The sequence below is a fragment of the Hemitrygon akajei genome, chromosome 16 (genome assembly GCF_048418815.1).
Source record: "Hemitrygon akajei chromosome 16, sHemAka1.3, whole genome shotgun sequence".
NCBI classification, from domain to species: Eukaryota; Metazoa; Chordata; class Chondrichthyes; order Myliobatiformes; family Dasyatidae; genus Hemitrygon; species Hemitrygon akajei.
Window position 1 is genome coordinate 90,580,601 of NC_133139.1, and position 21,054 is coordinate 90,601,654.

At 42.2% G+C, this 21,054-nt stretch overlaps 1 protein-coding gene across 1 annotated transcript in view; it reads left to right on the plus strand.

Moving 5' to 3' along the window:
- Nucleotides 1-322: 322 nt before the first annotated feature.
- LOC140740291 (ras GTPase-activating protein nGAP-like) overlaps nt 323-21,054 on the plus strand; it is a 121,019-nt gene continuing 100,287 nt past the window's right edge. Inside the window, exon 1 of the mRNA XM_073069433.1 lies at nt 323-962. Coding sequence (XP_072925534.1) covers nt 455-962 — 508 coding nt within the window. The 5' untranslated portion in view covers nt 323-454. The remainder of the gene's footprint in view (nt 963-21,054) is intronic.

Genomic DNA, 21,054 nt, shown 5'->3' on the forward strand with positions numbered 1-21,054 from the left:
ACCCCAAAACAGCATCAGATCAGAAAACTCTGTGGATGGAATGTTGGCTCAGTGCAAAAGCCTAACGTAAAAGGCCTCAAACTGTGCCTCTTTCTTGAAGAGATTTCAGTGCATACCTTTGGAGTAGGATGTGACATTTAGTTTTAAAAGAAAACAGTCCTTTTAATCTTCTCTTCATCTGACCTTGTGGTTTACAGTTGACATTAGCACATCGCGTGTGATTGGCGTCCTTTGTGCTGTAGTGCCTCCTCTTCTTCCTCTCTGACAGATGTACTATAATAACACCTAAAAAAAAAATCACCCGCACACACACACGCACACGCACACGCACACACACTAAAAGAAGTCAGGCGCACGTTGCTGCAGTGGTTTCGGTCAGAGGACCAGTGCGGAGTGTCAAGTGCTCCTTTAAGCAGAGGATTAGCAGAACTCTCTGCTTGTCTGGTACATAGTAATGGAGGAAAATTCACCGGCTGCAGCTTCAGACCTGACTGACAAGCAACCAGGAGAGAAGCAGGCACTTCTAAAGGCCTACAAGTGGTTTACAGGCCCCAAGCAGAATGCCAAGAGGTGCAAGGAGGACGAGGAGCAGGCAGCTATGGAGAAGGAGGGGGCAGTTGATGGGACCCTCAAGGAGAATGCCCAAGGTGCAGTGCCTCCATTGCATGAGAGTCCTGGAGAGATATCCCCAAGCCCCGAGGAGACAGGAAGTACAGAGCAAGACCAAATATCCCAGGATGATGCTGTGAATACAGGGAGCAAGAAGGACCCTCTCTCCAAAAGATCTAACCAGCAGTGCAAGCAGACAGAGCCATCTAAGTTGACAAGAGGTCCAGGCCGGAACCTGCGCAAGGTGAAGTCAGATTCCGCAGAGAGGATCCGGAATTTCTTGACTTCAGTTTCCAACCGGTTATCCAGGAAACGTTCCCTGCAGGAACCAGTGCAGGAACCACCCTCTCAAGGTACGTCTTGAAAGCTTTGTGTTGATGTCAAAAGAGATGTGATTTGAGTATTTTCTGGTTGGTGGATTTAAAATCCTTGGCCGTGGGGAGCAAATTATGCCCACTATAACTTTGGTTGAGGTACAGGTGAAGTGGAGTAAATTCCGAAGTCACGGTGGTTAATCAGGACATCCAGTATGTTTGCAGAATACAGGGTCTAATGGAGTTAGGATGAGTTTACACGGAAGTGACCAGTTTTTGTTCTGTTCTGTTCTGTCTGTCATCTTTTGTCTGTTTCTCACTTGTGTCAGTCACCAGGTACAAAGCCAGAAAAAACTCCAGGAAATCAGAGAGTCTGTTTACTTGCTGAAAACTCTGATAACACTGAGGTGTGAAATAGTCACATTAAGATACTCATTTCCTCAGACAATGACCTTGGAGGTGTTGTCACTGTTGCAATATTGGAGGCCAAGTTATCAATCTGTGCACAGCAAGCTCCCACAGACAACATCATGAAAACAGCCTGATCATTGGTTTGCTTTCAGTGATGTTGGTTGAGGGACTGAGTTTTGAACGTGGACTTTGATGGAGTCCTAGTGCAAAGGGATCTTTTGCGGATGATCAAATTCAAGTTCAAATTCAGTTTGTTGTCATTCAATATGTAGACTGCCAAAAGAAACCAAAGTGTACAGTGTACAAAGTATAAGATGTAAGCGATGGCAGGGAGTTCAGTGTCTCACAGCCTGGGAAAAGAAGCTGCCTCCCATCCTAACAGTTCTTGTCCTAATGCTGTGGTACATCCTGCCTGATGGTAGGGGGTCAAAGAGACTGTTGGACGGATGGCAGGGATCATTGACAATGCTAAGATCCCTGCATACACAGCCCTCCAGATAAATATCTCTGACGGGTGGATGAGAGACCCAGGTAATCCTCTCAGCAGTCTTTGCAATCCTTCATAGGAACTTGCTGTCCAATGCCTTGCAATTCCTGTACCAGATGGTGACGCAGCTGGTCAGGACTCTCTCAATGAGGCTCCTGCAAAAAGTGGTTAGAATGGGGCGGGGGGGGGGGTGGGGGGGGGCCCTCACTCTATGCAGACTCCTCAGAAAGCAAAGGTGCTGCTGTGATTCCATGACCAAAGAGGAGGTGATGAGGGATCAGGTGAGGTTGTTCATTGTGTGCACGCCCAGGAGCGCGGTGCTCCTAACTCTACGGAGGACCCATTTATGTGGAATGAAGAGTGGTCAGCCTGCACCTTCCGAAAGAACAGAATCATCTCTTTAATCTTGTCTGCACTGAGACCAAAGTTTGAATGCTGATTTAATCCACCATGTCAACTGACTGACTACAGTTCTTCTCGAGGAACCAACAAGATCCGATAGTACAGAAGAGCAGATGAGAGGAGAGGATTTATTTCTGTCTGTACAATTCCACATCTACACAGGTGCCATGAAAAACTTACTTCAGCAACATCACAGACACATAGCATTGCAAAAGCAGCATTCACAAGAAAAACTATGCATCAAAATAAATTAGACACAATTTTTATTAGGAAGAGCACAATCTGAACAGAAGCAGACCACAATGGGCGTTTTAATGCGAAGTGATCGAAGTGGACATAGAGATGGTGATTAGGGCTGTGCTGTTTGGTTCAAGAAGCAAATGGTTGAAGAGAAAGAACTGCAGCTGTTCTTGAACCTGTTGGTGTGGGATCTCAGGCTGCTGTCCCTCCTGCCAGATGGTAGCTGTGAGAAGATAGCAGGCCTGGATGGTGGGGATCTTTGATGTAGCGCCTCTTGTAGATACTACCGATGGTAGGGAGGTGTTGCTGTATTGGGCGGAAACCATCACTCTCCAGCTCAGTATGTTCTTGCAGATTTATTCTGAGGTACATTAAAGCTGCTGGTTAGGTGACAGCAACCTGGGGCTATGAGGCCTGTGGGTTGACAAGGAAGGATCTAAAAGTGAGGCATTATCAGCAGGGAGTAATTCTATCCTATATTGATTTGACAGTGTTGCTGTAGGGAAGGAGGAATCTCAGTGTGGATCTGGCAAGGAATGACCTATGGTGACATATGCCAGTGATATTAATCTTGATTCTGATTCTGATTCAAGAAGTATGACACCATCCGCATAGCCAGCTGGTTGGTAGGCTCCCCATCGCCAACCCTAAATGTTCATTTCCTTCACCGTTGGTGTTTTGTGACTGCAGTGTGTGCCATTTTTCAAAACACTGGGCAGGAATTACCAATACCACCTCCTGAAGACCCCCACAACCTGAAAAGACAAGGGCAAGGGCAGTAGGTGCATGGACCACCGCCATCTACGTGTTCCCTTCCGAGTCTCACATTATGCTAATCTGGAGATATAATACCAGTTCTCCACCATCAGCAGCTCTGAGTTCACACTTCCCTACCTCCTTACAATGTAGAAAGAGACCACTTGGCCCTACAAGTCCACGACAGCCCACAGAACAACCTGTTTCCCCCATTCACTCCAAATTCCATACACCTACACCTGAGGCGATTTACAGTGGCCAGGTAACAGAGCAACAGGTTCTCCAAAGCATGCCGGAGTTTCCTCACCATAAGGACGGTAACAGTTCACCACCATATTCCCAAAAGGACTGCAGAGAGGAGAAGTTAATGTTACTTTGCTTATAATAACCACATCCTGTGACAGAATTTGAAAAAAAAGCTGCAAGACTGCTTTTGACGTTTAATGATACAAATAAATATTGGGGAAATCAACTAGTGCAACAAATACCCCTTGATTGTGTAAGAGGTGGCTGAAAAGATTATGCAGGCATTAGTGAGAACCTTTTAAGAATCTCTCTTTCAATATTTTTATTAGTTTCTTCATAAAGGAACACAGAGTACAACTATATATTATAAGTCAAAAGAAAAAAATAGAACTAAATACATTGTATTAAAAATACAGTTACAATCACTAAACCCTGTATTCATAAAAATTAAATTAAATCATAATATTGAAATATAATCATTTTGTTATACAGAAAAAAATCTAAACCCACTACCAAATTCAGAGCTGTTAGGAAAAGCAAGAAAAAAGGGGAAAAACCCTTATCATATGATAATATATTATTAGCCACCATCTGTACTTTTACAACAAATCAAAGGTTTTGAAAATAACTCAAAAATGGTCCCTACAATGTATAAAAGTCTTGGCTAGATTCAAAAACTGAACATCAGCTCTTCTCTAAATTCGAGCATGACATAACATCCCATAACCATTGAGCATGAGTAGGCAGAACAGCATCCTTCCATTTAAGCAAGAGCGCCCTCCTAGCTATAAGAAAAGTAAAAGCCAAAATATGCAAATCAGGAGTCTCCAAAAAAAAGTCTTTTCCTCCAACAATACCAAATAATGCGGTCAAAGGGTTAGGCTTAAAATTTACCTTGAAAAGTACTGAGAAAGCTTGGAATACTTCCTTCCAGTATCTTTCAAGGCTCAGACATGTCCAAAACATGTGGATTAATGAAGCTTCTCCATTATTACATCTATCACAGAAAGGAGATATATCCGAATAAAAACAAGATAGCTTATCTTTAGACATGTGAGCCTTATGAACCACTTCAAGTTGTAAAAGGGAGTGACAGGCACATAACGATGAAGCGTTAACCAATTTAAAAATTTCATTCCAAGTTTCCTCAGAAATTGAAGTCTGTAAATCTTGTTCCCAAAGATTTTTAATTTTGTCTATAGGAGCTTTTCTCATTCCTAGCAACATATCATAAATATTGGATATTGAACCATTATAAAAAGGTTTCAAATTAAAAGTTACATCTATTAAGTCCTTATCGGAACTTACAGGAAATGTATATAGTTGAGAACACAGAAAGTCTCTAATTTGTAAATAACGAAAAAAATGAGTTTTGGGTAAACTATATTTAGCTGACATTTGCTCAAACGAAAGAAGACTTCCTCCAACAAACAAATCCTGGAAGCATTTAATACCCAATCTATCCCATTCTTTGAAAACTGAATCGGTCATCAAAGGTATAAAAAAATAGTTAAAGCAAATGGGACTAGACCAAGGAATTTCCTAAATTGTACCCAGATCCTCAAAGTATGTTTAACTACCAAATTTTCAGTTAGTTTACTAAAAGATAAAGGGAGTGAGGATCTGACAAGAGAAATAATAGAAAATTTATTAACAGAGTTAGCTTCTAAAGAAATCGATATTGGACAGTCCTCATGGTTATTATAATATGTCCAAAATGTAAGATTTCATATATTGACTGCCCAATAATAAAACCTAAAATTTGGTAAAGCTAAACCTCCATTCTTCTTGGAATTTTGAAGATGAACGTTATTTAGTCGAGAATGTTTGTTTTTCCATATAAAAGAAGATATAACAGAATCGAGAGAATCAAAAAAAATTTAGGAATAAAATTTAGGAATCTCTAGATTCTAGAAAGGTTCCAGAAGACTGAAAAATTGCAAATGTCACCTTCAAGAAGGGAGACTGGCAGAGGAAAGTAAGTATAGGTCAGTTAATCTGACCTCCGTGGCTGGATGGCGTTTGGAGTTGATTGTTAAGGACGAGGTCTCAGGGTAGCTGGAGGCACGTGATAAAATAAGGCAGTCAGCATGGTTACATCAAGGGAAAATCTTACCAGACAAATCTGTTGGAATTCAGCTGGATAGACAAAGGAAAAATTGGTTGATGTTGTGTACCTGGATTTTCAGAAGGCCTTTGAAAAGGTACCCCACATGAGGCTGCTTAACAAGCTATGTGCTCATGGTATTACAGGAAAGATTCTAGCATGGATAAAGCAATGGCCAATTGGCAGGAGGCAAAGTGGGAATAAAGGAAGCCTTTTCTGGTTGTTTGCCGGTGACTAGTGGTGCTCCACAGAGGTCTGTGTTGGGGTTGGTTCTATTTACGTTATATGACAATGATTCTATTGATGGAATTGATGGCTTTGTTGCGCAGTTTGCAGACGATATGAGCATAGGTGATGGTGCAGGTAGTTTTGAGGAAGTAGAGAGGCTACAGAAGGACTGAGCCAGATTAGAAGAATGGGCAAAGAAATGGCAAATGGAATGCAGTGTCAGAAAGTGTATGTTGATGGTAGAAGAAATGAAAGGGTTGACTATTTTCTAAATAGAGAGAAAATACAAAAAAATTGAGAAGTAAAGGGCCTTGGGGATCCCTCTGCAGGATTCCCTAGAGGTTAATTTGCAGGTTTAGTCAGTGATGAGGAACCCAAATGCAATGTTAGCAGCATTTCAAAAGGGCTAGAGTATAAAAGAAAGGATATAATGTTGAGTCTTTATAAACACTAGTGAGGCCTCTCTTGGAATATTGTGAGATGTTTTGAGCCCCTTATCTTAGGAAGGATGTGCTGAAGTTGGAGAGGGTTCCAGGATTGAAAAGTGACAAGCTCTGGGCCTGTATTCACTGGAGTTTAGAAGAATAAGGGGTGTCTTAATTGAAACCTATCGAATGGAGAAAAGCCTCGATAGAGTGGACGTAAAGAGGATGTTCCTTATGGTGGGAGAGTCTAAGACCTCAGCCTCAGAATTGAGGGGTGTCCCTTTAGAACAGAGATGAGGAGGAATTTCTTTAGCCAAACAGGGAGCAGTGGAGGCTAAGTTTTTATGTATATTTAAGGCAGAGGTTGATAGATTCTTGATTGGTCAGGGGATGAAGGGATAGGAGGAGAAGGCAGGATACTGGGGCTGAGAGGAAAACTGGATCAGCCATGATGAAATGGCGGAGCAAACACGATGGGCTAAATGGTCTAATTCTTCTCCTATGTCTTAAAGTCTTAAGTTAGATATGGCCCTTGTGGCTAAAGGGATCGGGGGTATGGAGAGAAAGCAGGTACAGGGTTCTGAGTTGGATGATCAGCCATGATCATAATGAATGGCGGTGCAGGCTCGAAGGGCCGAATGGCCTACTCCTGCACCTATTTTCTATGTTTCTATGTTAATGATAACAATAGGATGCAAAATTTATTAAAAGAATTTAAGAGAGAGAGAGAGATTCTAAACATGAGGAGAAGACAACAGAGAAGATCTCTTTTAACTTTCCATCAATTTGAAGATTTTCAATCCATGTTTTCACACCCAAAAATCTCTGGCTGCTGGGGTAACAATAAAGCAAGATTAGCTTGATTTGTCACATGTACATTAAAACATTGAAAAATACAGTGAAATGCATCGTTTTATGTCAATGGCCAACGCAGTGTGCTGGGGGCAGCCCGCAAGTGTCCCCACTCTTCCAGCACCAGCACGACATGCCAGTAACTTATTCACCCTAACTATATGTCTTTGGAATGTGGGAGGAAACTGAGCACCTGAAGGAGACCCACGTCATCATGAAAAGAACGTGCAAATCCCTTCCCGACAGTGGTGCGAATTGAACTCCAACCTTCCAATCGATTGCTGGCCCTGTGAAGTGCTGCGCTTTGCACTATGTTTACCACGCTGCCCAAATGCAGTTTTCATGGCTGGAGTCAATAGATTTTATTTGGTAAAGACCACTAATCTGCTCTGAACCAGCGTGGATAACTTCACTCATCCCAACAATGAACTGATTCCACAACCTATGGATTCACTCTCAAGGAGTTTACACTCATGTTCTCAGTGTGTATGTACTTATCTATATATTTATTTTCGTATGTTAGCACAATTAGTTGTCTGCTGCACAGTGATTGCCTTTGTGTTCAGTTTTTTATTGATTCCATGGAACTTCTTTGTACCTACTGTGAATGGCTGCAAGAAAGTGACTCTCGGGGTTGAATGTTGTGACACACAAGATATGTACTTTGGTAATAAATTTATTTTGAACTTTGAAGACAGGCGGGTCAGGATTGAATTGGCTTCGAATGATTGAAACACAAGGGGCTGAAAACCCCACTCCTGAATCTAATGCCCCCTCAAAAGCCCTGTCACTTACAGGAGGATAAGCATTTCTGCAGTGCCTTGCATAGAGGAAAAGAGCATGGAACCAGGTACTTCAGCAAATGGATCATCCAGCACCCACTTACGACAAGCTCATCTTATTCTCTCCACGTTTCCATCAACTCTGTAGAGTTTCTCCCATGCACCAACATACCAGAGGTAAATTACAATGCCTGACTCACCAACTAACCCATGTGCCTGTGGTCAGATGGAAATTTCACCAAGACCCTCAGGATTGGACCTCGTTTTCTGGATCTGTGAGGCAGCTACACTATTGTGCCACCCCAATTTTTGCATTGCCCAAAGCACTTCAGTGAAATGGCTAGCATGCCTCGATTAGAGCTCAGGGCTCCTATAGTTTGGAGTTCAATTCTGGCGCTATCCATAAGATCGCAAACATGAGAAAATCTGCAGATGCAACACACACAAAGTGCTGGAGGAACTCAGCAGGTCAGGCAGCATCTGTGGAAAAGAGTAAACAGATGACGTTTTAGGCCGAGACCCTTCTTCAGGACTCAATGAGAGAGATAAAAACACAAATTATACAAACGATAAAAGTGATCAACAGCATTCTGAGCAAAATTGAGTCCATAGACCCGAATCCCAGAGCAGCTGGAGTGGGCCCATAGCCCCGGTCTCAGTTCATCATACAGCGGGGCAAATTGCCACAAAGCTCGCAGACACAAAGCGCTTAGCAGCCAGATCCAAGCCTCAGCACTGTGGAGAGAGGAGTGAACACTGTGGAAGAGGGAGCAGCATCTTCTCGGCCCTTGCTCCCAGTCCTGAGTTCCTGCCTTTCCAGTCTATCTGGGCCAGCATTCAAATCGTCTAATCACCAGATCATGCCTCACCCTGGGACCTAGGCCCTGCTGCAGCAATACGCTCCGGGCCTAGACCTCACTGTCCAGGTTGAAGCCGTTCCCAAACTTTCCAAATTGACTCAGCACTGATCCAATTGCACTCCTGGCTTAGGTTGCTGGAAACCAATACTCCTCCACCTCGACTCCTCTCCGAATCACTCACTCCAACTCCATCTTCGACACTGTCACAAACACATTACACTCCAACTTTGCAATGTACAGCATGGCTCATTCCTTGAAACAGTGTTGCCTTCGCTCACCTCTTCACTGTTTGCGGTAATCGTTTACCACAATTTACCTCAGAAAAAAAAGTTATCAACAATGTTTTTAGTCAAATTTCTTGCCTCTTGAACTACCAGTAAGCTGTCACCTGACTCGAGTAGCACCATTCACCTTGCAACGTAAAACTAATCCGTTTTCTTATTTTCCTAGTAACGATGAAATATCCGTGAATTGGAAATATTAACTATTATTTATTTATTTATTTAGCGATACCTCGCAGGCATAGGCCCTTCCAGCCCAAAGAGCCTCACCATCCAGCAACCCACCCGTTCAACCCTAGCCTATCACAGGACAATTTACAATGACTAACTTATTAACTGGTACATCTTTGGACTGTGGGAAGAAACTGGAGCACCTGGAGTAAACTCATGTTCATGGGGAAGACTTACAAACTCCTTACAGATGACATCAGAACAGAACTCTGTGATAGCTGTATTAGCACCATGCTAACCACTACGTTACAATGGCACCTGAGTTGTCTGCCATTGTCAGAGACCCAAGATACCATTGTCTTCCACCATGCCACAGTAGTATAGCGGTTAGCACAACAAGACTACAGCTTGGGGCTTCGGAGTTCAGAGTTCAGTTCTGGTGCTTTTCAGGAGTTTCAGGAGTTTTTACATTCTCACTGTGACCTCATGGGTTTCCTCCAGGTGCTCCAGTTTCCTCCCACAGTCCAAAGACGTATCAATTGGTAGGTCAAATGGTCATTGTAAATTGTCCTGTGATTAGGCTAGGGTTAAATAGATGGATTACTGGATGAGTGTCTCATTGGGACGGAAGGGCCCATTCCACACTGTGTCTCCAAATAAAAATTAAATTAAAAGAAGTTCTCTGACTGGCTGAGTGTTGGATGTTCCTCGTTTGGATTTCCAGCAGCTGCAGGCTTGTTGAATTTTGGCTTTCTACACTAGTGTTTGTGGACGGCTGCGAAAACAAGTTCACGTTGTTATCATTGGCCTGTCGAGGTTCTGCAGATGACAGACAGTGTTAGGTAAAAACAAAGGTGGAATGGAATAGAGGGCATGATGAGGAGGGGTGCTACAGGTTTTGAGATATTTACAGGAAAGAAGCACAGTGGGGAAAAAAAGGAACCAATGAAGAGAAAAGAAAGTCCAAAAATCAGCAAAAAGCATTACCTCAGGGGTTCTCAAACGACGTTAGGGCAACATATCCTGCTTGCAAATCAAACAGCTTCCCCACAAACTTCCTGTTGAAGAGATTTCATTGTCAATCTGTCTTCAAGCAGGTTAAGCTTTCCGTGCAAGGCAAATAGAGATCAAATTAGAATCAGCTCACCAAATCAGAAATGTGGCAGCTTGCGATCTGCCATCCATGTTACAGGGCAGTAAAAGTAACTTCTGAGAACACCAAATAAAGACAGAAAGAAGTGCTGGAGTCAGGCAGCGTCTATGGAGAGAGAAGCAGTTTTCAGGGCAATGACTTTCCATCAGATTTACAGTCAGTTGGCAGGTGATAAGTCTCAACCAATCTGTCCTCTTGCTTGTTATGTTAAAATGTTCACAGATTATGTCCAGGTTAATTGGAAAATTGGTTTATTATTATCAGAGGAACCAAGGTACAGTGAAAATTTTGTCCTGCATACTGTCTTTACAGATCAATTCAGGACAATAGTGCATTGAGGTCATAATAGGTGAAACAAAGAGTGAAAAATAAAAGTACAGAGAAGGTACAGAGCAGGGAGGCAGTAAGGTGCAAGGTCACAGTGATGTAGATTATGACGTCAAGGGTCCATCTGATCACACCAAGGAACCATTTAATAGTCTGATAACAAGCTGTCCTTGAGCTTGATGGTATGTGCTTTCATGCTTTTGTATTGCCTGCCTGATGGGAGAATATCCACCTGAATAATCATTGTACCATTTTAGTTCCATTTGCCTGAATGAGTGGAACTCTGACAACTTTAAAGAAGCACAGTATAATTCGGGAAATAACAGCCATCAACCACCATAAATGTTAACTCTAAAACTCTTATCAAGTTTATTAGAGTTTCACCAGTTGGTTCAAGAATCGAATGGGTATAGGGAAGAAACTGTTCTTGATCTGGTCATGCAAGACTGCAGACTTTTCAAGAAGCGATGTCTCAAAAAGGTGGCGTCCATCGTCGAGGACCCCCATCACCCAATACATGCCCTGTTCTCATAGCTACCATCAGGAAGGAGGTACAGGAGCCTGAAGACACACACTCTGCGATTCAGGAACTGCTCCTTCCCTTCTGCCATCTGATTTCTGAAAGGACATTGAGCCCATGAAGACTACCTCGCTACCTTTTTATTTCTATTGTTTATTTAATTTAACTGTAATATATATGGTTACTGTAATTCATAATTTTTTTCTTCTCTATTATCGCGATGTATTGCGATGTATGGTATTGCGATGTACCGCTGCCGCAATTTCAACAAATTTCATGACATATGCCGGTGATATTAAACCTAATCCTGATTCTGATTTTATACCACCTGCCTGATGGTAGCTGCAAGACAATGGCATTGGCCTGATAATGGCAATCTTTGGTGATGGATGTTGCCTTCTTGAAGCAGAACTTCCAGTGAATGCTGCCTATGGTGGGGAGGGATGTCCCTTCGTCCAGTGTGTACCATCTATAAAGTGCACTGTAGTTACAGGTTACTTTGACTGTGACCTCTACCACCAGCAAGAACAAGGGGATTGGGAACATGGGCACACTACCACCTGCAGGCTCCCCTCTGAATGGCACGCTGTCTAACTTGGAAAAGTGTTCACAGTTGATGGATCTATGTCATGAAGCTTCAGTCCCAACAGCACGGTGGGAATACCTTTACCAGAGGGACTGCAGTGGTTCAAAATGCTGGCATGTTTTCACTACTACCTCGCTGGTGGTTAGCGATAAGTATTAAATGCTGGCCTTTTTAGTATTGCCCACATCCTGACAACAAATGCAATGAGAAGGCCTTCGAAATGTCACTGGTTAATCTGTTCCTTACCTTACATTTTAAAATTTATGCTCTTTAGTTAGTTATTTATGCGTGAATCATCTGTAGGTTTTATCCTTAACTTCATATGTTCTGTGTGTTGTGTGTACTATTGTGTTTTACATGCTGATTTGGAGAAACGTTGTCTCATTTCTATACACTGTACAGTATATGGTTATGAGACATTATATACACATATATCATTAAATGTCAATAAACAACTTAACTTGACTTGAAATTCATTCTCACTTTGCATACAAAGTATCCTGGCATTCCGAGCTGTACTTTGAAAATTCAGTTCCATTAAAACTGATGGAGCTAAATTCTGGAAACGCAGTACCAAGCACAATAGTGCCTGAATGCTCATTTAACAAAGTTGAATGTCCACCTCAAAGTGTCCTCGTTCGGGTTAAAATGTTTGGGGCCAGAAGTGTTTTGGGATCACTGTCATTTCTGACTCCAGGTACGCAGTCTATGTCTTACATTTGTTGATCACAAATATGTACTTAACAGTACAAAATTATTACATCCCATGAATATGGTGTGTTCAGTGTAACCAAAGCAGCACAGCCTCATTGGGAGAGTACCTGAATCAGCTGTGGAGAACAGTGACAGGATTCAGTCTCCACATACAATGCCATGTTTTGAATAGAAGGTTACAGTACACTGTGTTTGAAATTTACTTGTTTTTAGGTTTTATGTAAGGTATAAAAACAACCAGCATCATAGACTTGTTCTGGTGTTAGATTTTCATCAGCAATGATCTTGGCTTTTCATCAATGAAATTCTCTGCTGCTTCATAATCAGCAGACACTTTATCAACACAGATCTTTAAATATTTAACACTGTGCCTTTTCTTAAATTTCTGTGAGCATTCTGCTGAATTTTCATAATTACATTCAATTTTCAGTTTGTGGTGATAGATCTTTGATTGTTTCATGATCAGCATACCATTAAGCGGCATGTGACAAGGTGCTACACACGAGGCTTTTTAACAAGGTTAAAATGGTTGCACAAGAAAGATACTAGCATGGATAGAAGATTGTCTGACTGGGAGGAGGCAAAGCGTGGGAACAAAGGAGGCCATTTCTGGTTGGCTGCCGGTGACTAGTGGTGTTCTGCTGGGGTTGGCATTAGGATAATTTTTTTTTTCATATTATGTATCAATAATTTGGAGACAGAATTGATGGATTTGTGGCCAAGTTTGAGGAAAGTATGAGGATAGGTGGAGAGCCAGGTAGTGATGAGGAAGTCAGCAGAAGGACTTAGATTGGAAAATTGGGCAAAGAGGTGGCAGATTGAATTTAGCGTAGAGATGTATATGGCCATGCATTTTGGCAGAAGGAGTAAAGGCATAGACTACCGATATTTTCTAAATGGGGAGAAAATTCAAAATTCGAGGGTAAAAAGGGACATGGTGCGGGATTCACTTTGCAGGTTGAGTTGGTGGTGAGGAAGGCAAATGCAATGCTAATATTCGTTCTGAGACGACTAGAAAATAAAAAAAAGTATGGCTAAGGCTTTATAAGGCATTGGTCAGATCACAGTTGGAGTATTGTGAGCAGTTTTGAGCCCCTTAGCTAAGAAAAGACTTGCTTCCATTGGAGAGGGTCCAGAGGACATTTATGAAAATGATTCTGGAAATGACTTAACTGGGCCTGCACTTACTGGAGTTTAGAAGAATGGGGATGGGGGCAGTCTCTCATTGAGTACTCAAATATCGAACTGCTTGGATAGAGTGGATGTAGGAAGAGTATTTCCTATAGTGGGTGAGTCTAGGACTGGAGGGCATAACCCTAGAATTGAAAGATGGAGATGAGGAAGAATTTCTTTAGACAGAGGGTGGTGAATCTGTGGAATTCATTGCCACAGACACCTGTTGAGGTCAAGTCATTAGGTATGTTTAAAAGTGGAAGATAGGTTCCTGATTAGTCAGGGCATGAAAGGTTATGGGGAGAAGGCAGGAGAATGAGGTTGAGGGTATTAACAAATCAGCCAAGATGGAATAGTGGAGAAGACTTGATGGGCTGAATGACCTAATTCTGCTCCTGTGGCCTTATGAGATCTCTCATCCTGTTGACACTCTCTCTCAATGGCGCAGGGTGCAGCCTCAGACTAGATTACATTTTCAGAGCTCTGGAATGTGATTTGAACCACAACCTTCTGACTCAGAGGTGAGCTGTAACCAACCAACATAGAGTGTGTGAAACATTTTAAAAAACTGATGATGTCTGATCTCTTCTGATAGAGAGTCTCAAAGTCTGTCTCTGTCCCCAGATACTGTTCTGGCCTGTTGAGTATTTCTGGCATTTTCTTTTACACCATTGTGTGTATCAGATGTATAAGTGATCTGACATCACTCATGCATAGTATGACATAAAAGTAATTTCCTGGGCCCAAGTAATCTCTCTTTAGAGTGGCACAGTAGTGTAGTGGTTTGTGCAATCGATTTGCTGCTCTAGTGATCAGTGTTTGGGGTTCGATTCCTGCCACTGTCTGTCAGAAAGTTGTACACTCTTCATGTGACTGCGTGGGTAAGATTTAGATTTAGATTTGGGTTCCTTTAATATGAGAGAATGTTTAGTGTATACAACCAGAAATTTGTACTCTTCACAGATATCCATGAAACAAGAGACCCCATAGAATGAACGATAGAACATCAAAGCCCTGAAACCCCCTTCCCCCCACCCTTCCACTCCCCCCACTTGAACACACTCCCCCCTTGAATCCCAACATGCAAGCAACTGCAAAAGCCCCATCAAAACTACAGTCCATAACCCAGCACTTTGATATCTCAGACAGACCACTCCTGCAACAACGAGAGTGGAGATCAGCAACTCACTGTTCTGATGTTACAATCTTCCACATCACTCCTCCAAGCCCCCCCATCTCAAGGACCGACAGGCTCTCAATCTCTGTCAAAAGAGAGAGAGAGGGGGGGATCGCTTGGGTACAGGGACATTATTCTGACAGCAGCCAGTGATTAGCAAATGCACTGCCTGCTGTCTTGATGTTTCCGTCTTCCACGAAGCTTTAGTCAGCGAAATCGGCGAGGACCAGGGTCATCCAGGGGCCCCCCCGAGGATACACGTCTTCTAGACCACTCCCAGAGAAAGAAAAGCACTAGGCTGCACAGCCAGGCCAAAAACTCACAGCTTGCAAAGAACTGTAGGTCACAGACTCCGAGAAAACCCCAACCACCGTCAAAAAAAAGGAAAGACATAAGAGAAGACTAAGCAGTTTCATGGAGAAACCAGAAGTCACTGGGTCTAGCATCATCTTTCCATGCTTCTTCTTCTGATTTTTCTGGGTTTCCTGGTATACTCCAGTTTCTTCCCATATTCCAAAGGCCAATGGTTGGAGTTAGTGGCTAAGCTACGTTGTGTGGAAGCATGGCAGTAACTGCAGGCTACTCCAGTGCAATCCTCGGAAGGTGTTGGTTGTTGATGCAAAATAATGCACTTCACTGTACATTCTGATGTTTTGATGTGCGTGTGACAAATGAAGCTAATCTTTACCATCTTTACCTTAATGGAACTGGAGGGGGACTTGTATCCCAGTGGGAAGGTTTGTTAATACCGCGCAGTGGGGTTTAAATGAGAGTTGTAGAGGGATGGGATCCAGAGTGCCAGAACAGCTAGTGGTTGTGGAAGCGAATGTTGGTAAGACATCAGACAAAGGCAGGAATCAAAAGGTTGAGCATGGTGTGACTAGTGTCCAGAGCTGCGTATATTTCAATGCAAAAAATATCGTAGGAAAGGTTGATGAGCTGAGGGCATAGATCGATACCTAGAATTATGACATTGTAGCCGCTGGTGAGTCTCGGTTGCAGGAACGGCAGGTCTGGAGTCCGTTGTTTCAGACGTGACAGAGCAGGAGGGATTAAAGGAGGAGGGGTGACATTACTGGACAGGGAAAAAGTCACGGCAGTGCTCCGTCAGGACAAACTGGAGAACTCGACCAGTGAGGCTTTATGGGTGGAACTGAGATATAAGAAAGGTATGACAACATTAATGGGGATATATTAAAGGCTATATAAAGGATATATCCAACAGTCCGAGGGATTTAGAGGAATCAATTTGTAAAGAGATTGTAGTTTGTTGCAAGAAACATAAGGCTGTTTCAGAAGGTGGTTTTAATTTTCCACATTGCGTCTGGGAATCCCATACTGTAAAAGAACTAGATGGGATAGACCACAATGCTATGAGTTACAAAGTAAATAAGCGAAAAGGTAGGTCTGGTCCACATGTTGAGATTCTAAATTGAGAAAGGCCAATTTTGATGTTAAGTGTGAATTGGGACAGGTTGTTTTCTCGCAAATGTGTACTTGGAAAGTGGGAAGCCTTTAAAGATGAAAATTTGAGAGTAAAAAGCTTGTATGTGCCTGTCAGAATAAAAGGTAAAGATAACAAGTGTAGGGAACCTTGGTTTTCAAGTAATAAGCCTTGGTTAAGATAAAAAGGGAGGTATATCACAGGTATAGGCAAGTAGGAACAAATTAGGGGCATATGGAGTAAAGAAATGGAAAAGAACACTTAAGAAAGAAATCAGGAGGGCTGAAAGAAGACATGAAGTTGCTCTAGCAGACAAAGTGAATGAGAATTCTAAGGGATTCTGTGGATATGTTAAGAGAAAAAGGATTACAAGGGACAAAATTGGTCCTCTGAAAGACCAGAATGGTAATCCATGTGTGGAGCCAAAGCAGATGGAGGAAATCTTCAATGCATTCTTTGCATCTGTATTTACCTGGGAGACGGAGACAGAGTCTATAGAAGTGAGTCAAAGTGGCATCCGATCACGGATTACAGAGGAGGAGGTTTTTGCTACCCTGAGGTGAATCCCAGGGCCTGACAGGGTGTTCCTTCTGACCCTACGGGAGGCAAGTGCTGAAACTGCTGGGGCACTAGCAGAGATATCTAAATCATCCTTACTGACAGGAGAGGCAGCTGAGGATTGGAGAAAAGCCAATGTTGTTCCACTGTTTAAAAAAGGCTCTATGCTAGTGAATGAAATATTAGACCATAAGACATGGGAGCAGAATTAGGCCATTTGGCTCAATGAGTCAGTTTGCCGTTTCATTGTGGCTGATCCAATTTTCCTCTCAGGCCCAATCTCCCGCCTTCTCCCTGTATCCCTTCATGCCCTGGCCAATCAGGAATCTATCAATCTCTGCCTTAAATATACATAAAGACTTGGCCTCCAAAGCTCCCTGTGGCAAAGAATTACACAGATTCAGCATTTTCTGGCTAAAGAAATTCCTCTTCATCTCCATTCTAAAAGGACAGCCCTCTATTGTGAGGCTGTATCTTCTGGTCTTAGATTCTCCCACCATAGGAAACATCCTCTCCATGTTCATTCTATCACACCATTTCACCTTTTTCAAGGAAGTTACCAGGAATGTGGATGAAGGCAAATCAGTGGATGTTGTCTACATGGACCTTAGTAATGCATTTGTCAATGTCCCACATGGGAGGCTGGTCAAGAAGTTTCAGTTGCCTGGTATTCAGGATGAAGTAGCAAATCAGCTTAGACTTTGACTTTGTGGGAGAAGCCAGACAGGTAGTAGATGGTTGCTCCTCTGACTGGAGGCCTGTGACTAGTGGTGTGCCACAGGGATCAGTGCTGGGTCCATTGTTGTTTGTCATCTTATCATTGATTTGGATGAGAATGTGGTTAACTGGAGGACACCAAGATTAGAGATGTAGTGGACAGAGGGGAAGGCTATCATGGCTTGCAAAGGGATCTGCTTCAGCTAGAAAGATGTGATAACATGCAGACCCAATGGAGATGTTAGTTCAGAGTCAAACACAACATAGTTGGTAAGAAGTTACATTTAGATCAAGATGGATAAAGGCAGCGGATTTCCTCCCTCCAAGGGCATTATATAATAATCTGGTGACTTCATTGACATTGTTATTGCTGCATGGCGTTTTGGTCCTGAATTAACTGGAACTGAATTGTCAACCAGCACGTGGAGTTGAAATGTCCTGGGATAATTTGGTCTGGTTTCCAAGTTACTAGTGTAGCCAGGTTATTCCATAAATAGGGACTGGACTAGTTTCAAAAGCAGACCAACAAGAGACATCATCCACATTCTTGACTGATCCCCATTTTCTCTCATTGCTTTGAAACAACACATTCCTCGGAATACATTCAGTGATAATAAACCAGATTCTGAAATTCATATTTTGGAAGTCTCAGCCTCGAATAGACTCAACAGTAAATGATACACATCCCTCAGGGGAAAGGTATTCAAATTGACAAATGACAGGAAGTTTCTCCTTTCATCATTCGATGACCAAATCTAATTCAGTTTAAGAAAGACAGTCAGGAGGATGAGTTCATAGAGAGGAATTCAAAATGGTTTCCTAGAATTTTACATTAGTGAACCACCTACCAGGGAACTTTGGATCTTGTACTATGTTGTCATGAAATTTGCTTTTTTTGTGTACAGTGGTATACACAAAATTAATACAGTACTTTGCAAAAGTCTTAGGCACCCTAGCTGTGTATATGTATATACTTTTATACAGCATTGTATAATTTGAAAATGAGTGGTAGGCCAAAATATTGGCTGTACAATAGTGTAATGGTTCAAAGTTCATTCAAAATGCATTGCTTTATAGCTCCAATGACCTGGGTTCATTTACCGCCACAGTCTTCAAGGAGTTAGTGTCTTCTCCCTGTGACTATGTAGGTTTCCTCTGGGTGCCCTGGTTTCTGCTCACATTCCAAAGTCATATGGATAAGGAGGTTAATTGGTCGAAAGTGTATAATTGCGTGGGTGGGCTTATTGGATCAGAAGGTCCTTTTACTGTGTTACATCTCTAAATAATAATAATCTAAAAAATTGGGAAACTTTTAGAAATTAGCAATGCATCACTAAGAAATTCATTCAGAAGGAGAAGGAAGCAGTTTGAGAGTTACCTAGCAAATGATGCATACACAAAACACAATCAGTGAGAGTTTCTAAAGATAAGTGAAAATGAAGGAAGTAGCATTGTCCTCTCAGAGCAGGGGACCTCAACCTTTTCATGCCATGGACCAATTCATTTAAGCAAGGGGTCTGTGAACCCCAAGTTGGGAATCCCAGCCTTAGAGGATAAGTATGGGGAATGCATAAAGGGAAGTAGAGAAATGGCAAAGGTTCTAAATAATTATTTTGGATCAGAGTTCAAGGCAGAGATCTCTAAGTATCCAAATAACGATAGACAGTCAGGTGGGTTAAGGGAGGGAGGAATGTGAAACAATCTCAGGTCTTGAACAAGAATGTGAGTCTGGAAAGTGCTGCCGGAGGAAGTCGTTGAGGTAGGTACAATAGTATCATTTAAGAAGCCCTTAGATGGGTAATAGAGGGTTAGATCTTAGTGGGATATCAGCCAAATACAAGAAAGTGGGAGTAGCCAGTGGCACACACTCTTTGGGCCAATGGGTCTGTATCCGTGTTCTACTGCTCTGTGATTCTATGACTTGATGACCTGCATTTCCTGGTCCCTGAGATTCCAAGACTGCAAATGTCATGCTGCCATTCAGGAAAGGAGAAGGATAGAAATCTGGAAGCTAGAGCATCTACCAATGGGAAAACACTGGAATCTATTCTTAAGGAGATAATAGTGGGGAATTCAGAAAATCCTGTGACCATCCACCCTGGTTAAAGAAGGGGGACCTAGAACATAGAACAGTACAACACAGTAACAGGTCCTTTTTCCCTTAGTGTTTGTGCTGACGCTGATGCCAATGAAACCAGTCCCTTCATATTCATGTATCTGTCTAAATACTTCTTAAATGTCAGTATTGTGGCTGCCTCCATTAATACCCTTTGATAAATTTGCCACAGTCTTTGAGGATGAGATAGGGTGGATAAAGGAGAACCAGTAGATGGAGTTCATTGGGACTTCTAGATGTTTGACAAGGTGCCATATAAATCATTACTGTACAAATCTAGATCTTACAGGCTTGAGGATAATATATCAGCATAGAGGATCAGATAAATGTTCATTTTGGACTGGGAATCTGTAACTATACCATAGGCATCAATGCTGAAGCCTCAACTATTTACAATCCATATTAATGACCTGGGTGAAGCTGCAAACAAATTTGCTGATGTCACAAAAAATACACTCGGTGGCCAATATATTAGGTATCTTCTGTAGCTGATAATGTGGCAACTGAGTGTATATTTGTGGTCTTCTGCTGCTGCAGCACATCCACTTCAAGGTCTGGCATGCTGCACATTCAGTGCTGTAATGTGTGGTTATTTGAGTTATTGTCGCCTTCCTGTCAGCTTGAACCAGTCTGTCCATTCTTCTCTGACCTCTCTCATTAACAAGGCATTTTTGCCAACAGAACTGCCGCTCACTAGATGTTTCTTTTGGTTTACACACAATTCTCTGTAAACTCTGGAGATTGTTGTGCATGAAGACCCCAGGAAATCAGCTGTTCCTGGGATACTCAAATCACCCCATTTGGCACTAACAATCATTCTATGGTCAAAGTCACATAGATCACATTCCTTCCCCATTCTGATGTTTGGTCTGAACAACAGTTGAACCTCTTGACCATGTCTACATGGTTTTATGCATTGAGTTGCTGCAACATGATTGGCTGATTAGATATATGCACTAATGAGCAGGTGTACCTAATAAAGTGTAGGTGGATCAGCGAAGAACGCGTAAAAGAATTTTAATAGGGTAAGTGAGTGGACATGAAGTGGACATGTGGAAAAATGTGAGGTAATAAACTTTGTAAAGAAGAATGCTAGAGCATATCTTGGTTTAAAACAAGTGAGAATACAAGTGATCCAGCGGTCTGAGTACATGAAATTTAGAGATACAGCATGAAACTGGCCCTTGGTGATGGATAACTGGTGTTACTGTCCTCTGTAGGCCACACTAACTGTTACAAGACAACTATGCTGCTGTCAGGTTTGACCTGCTCAGTAATGAATGTGTGCGCTGCTTCAAGACACATTCTTAGTGATGCAATGACTACTCCACACAGCCAATATATATTTAAATAACATCCATGCACTGAAGACAGGAAATTAAATCTATTTATTTAATT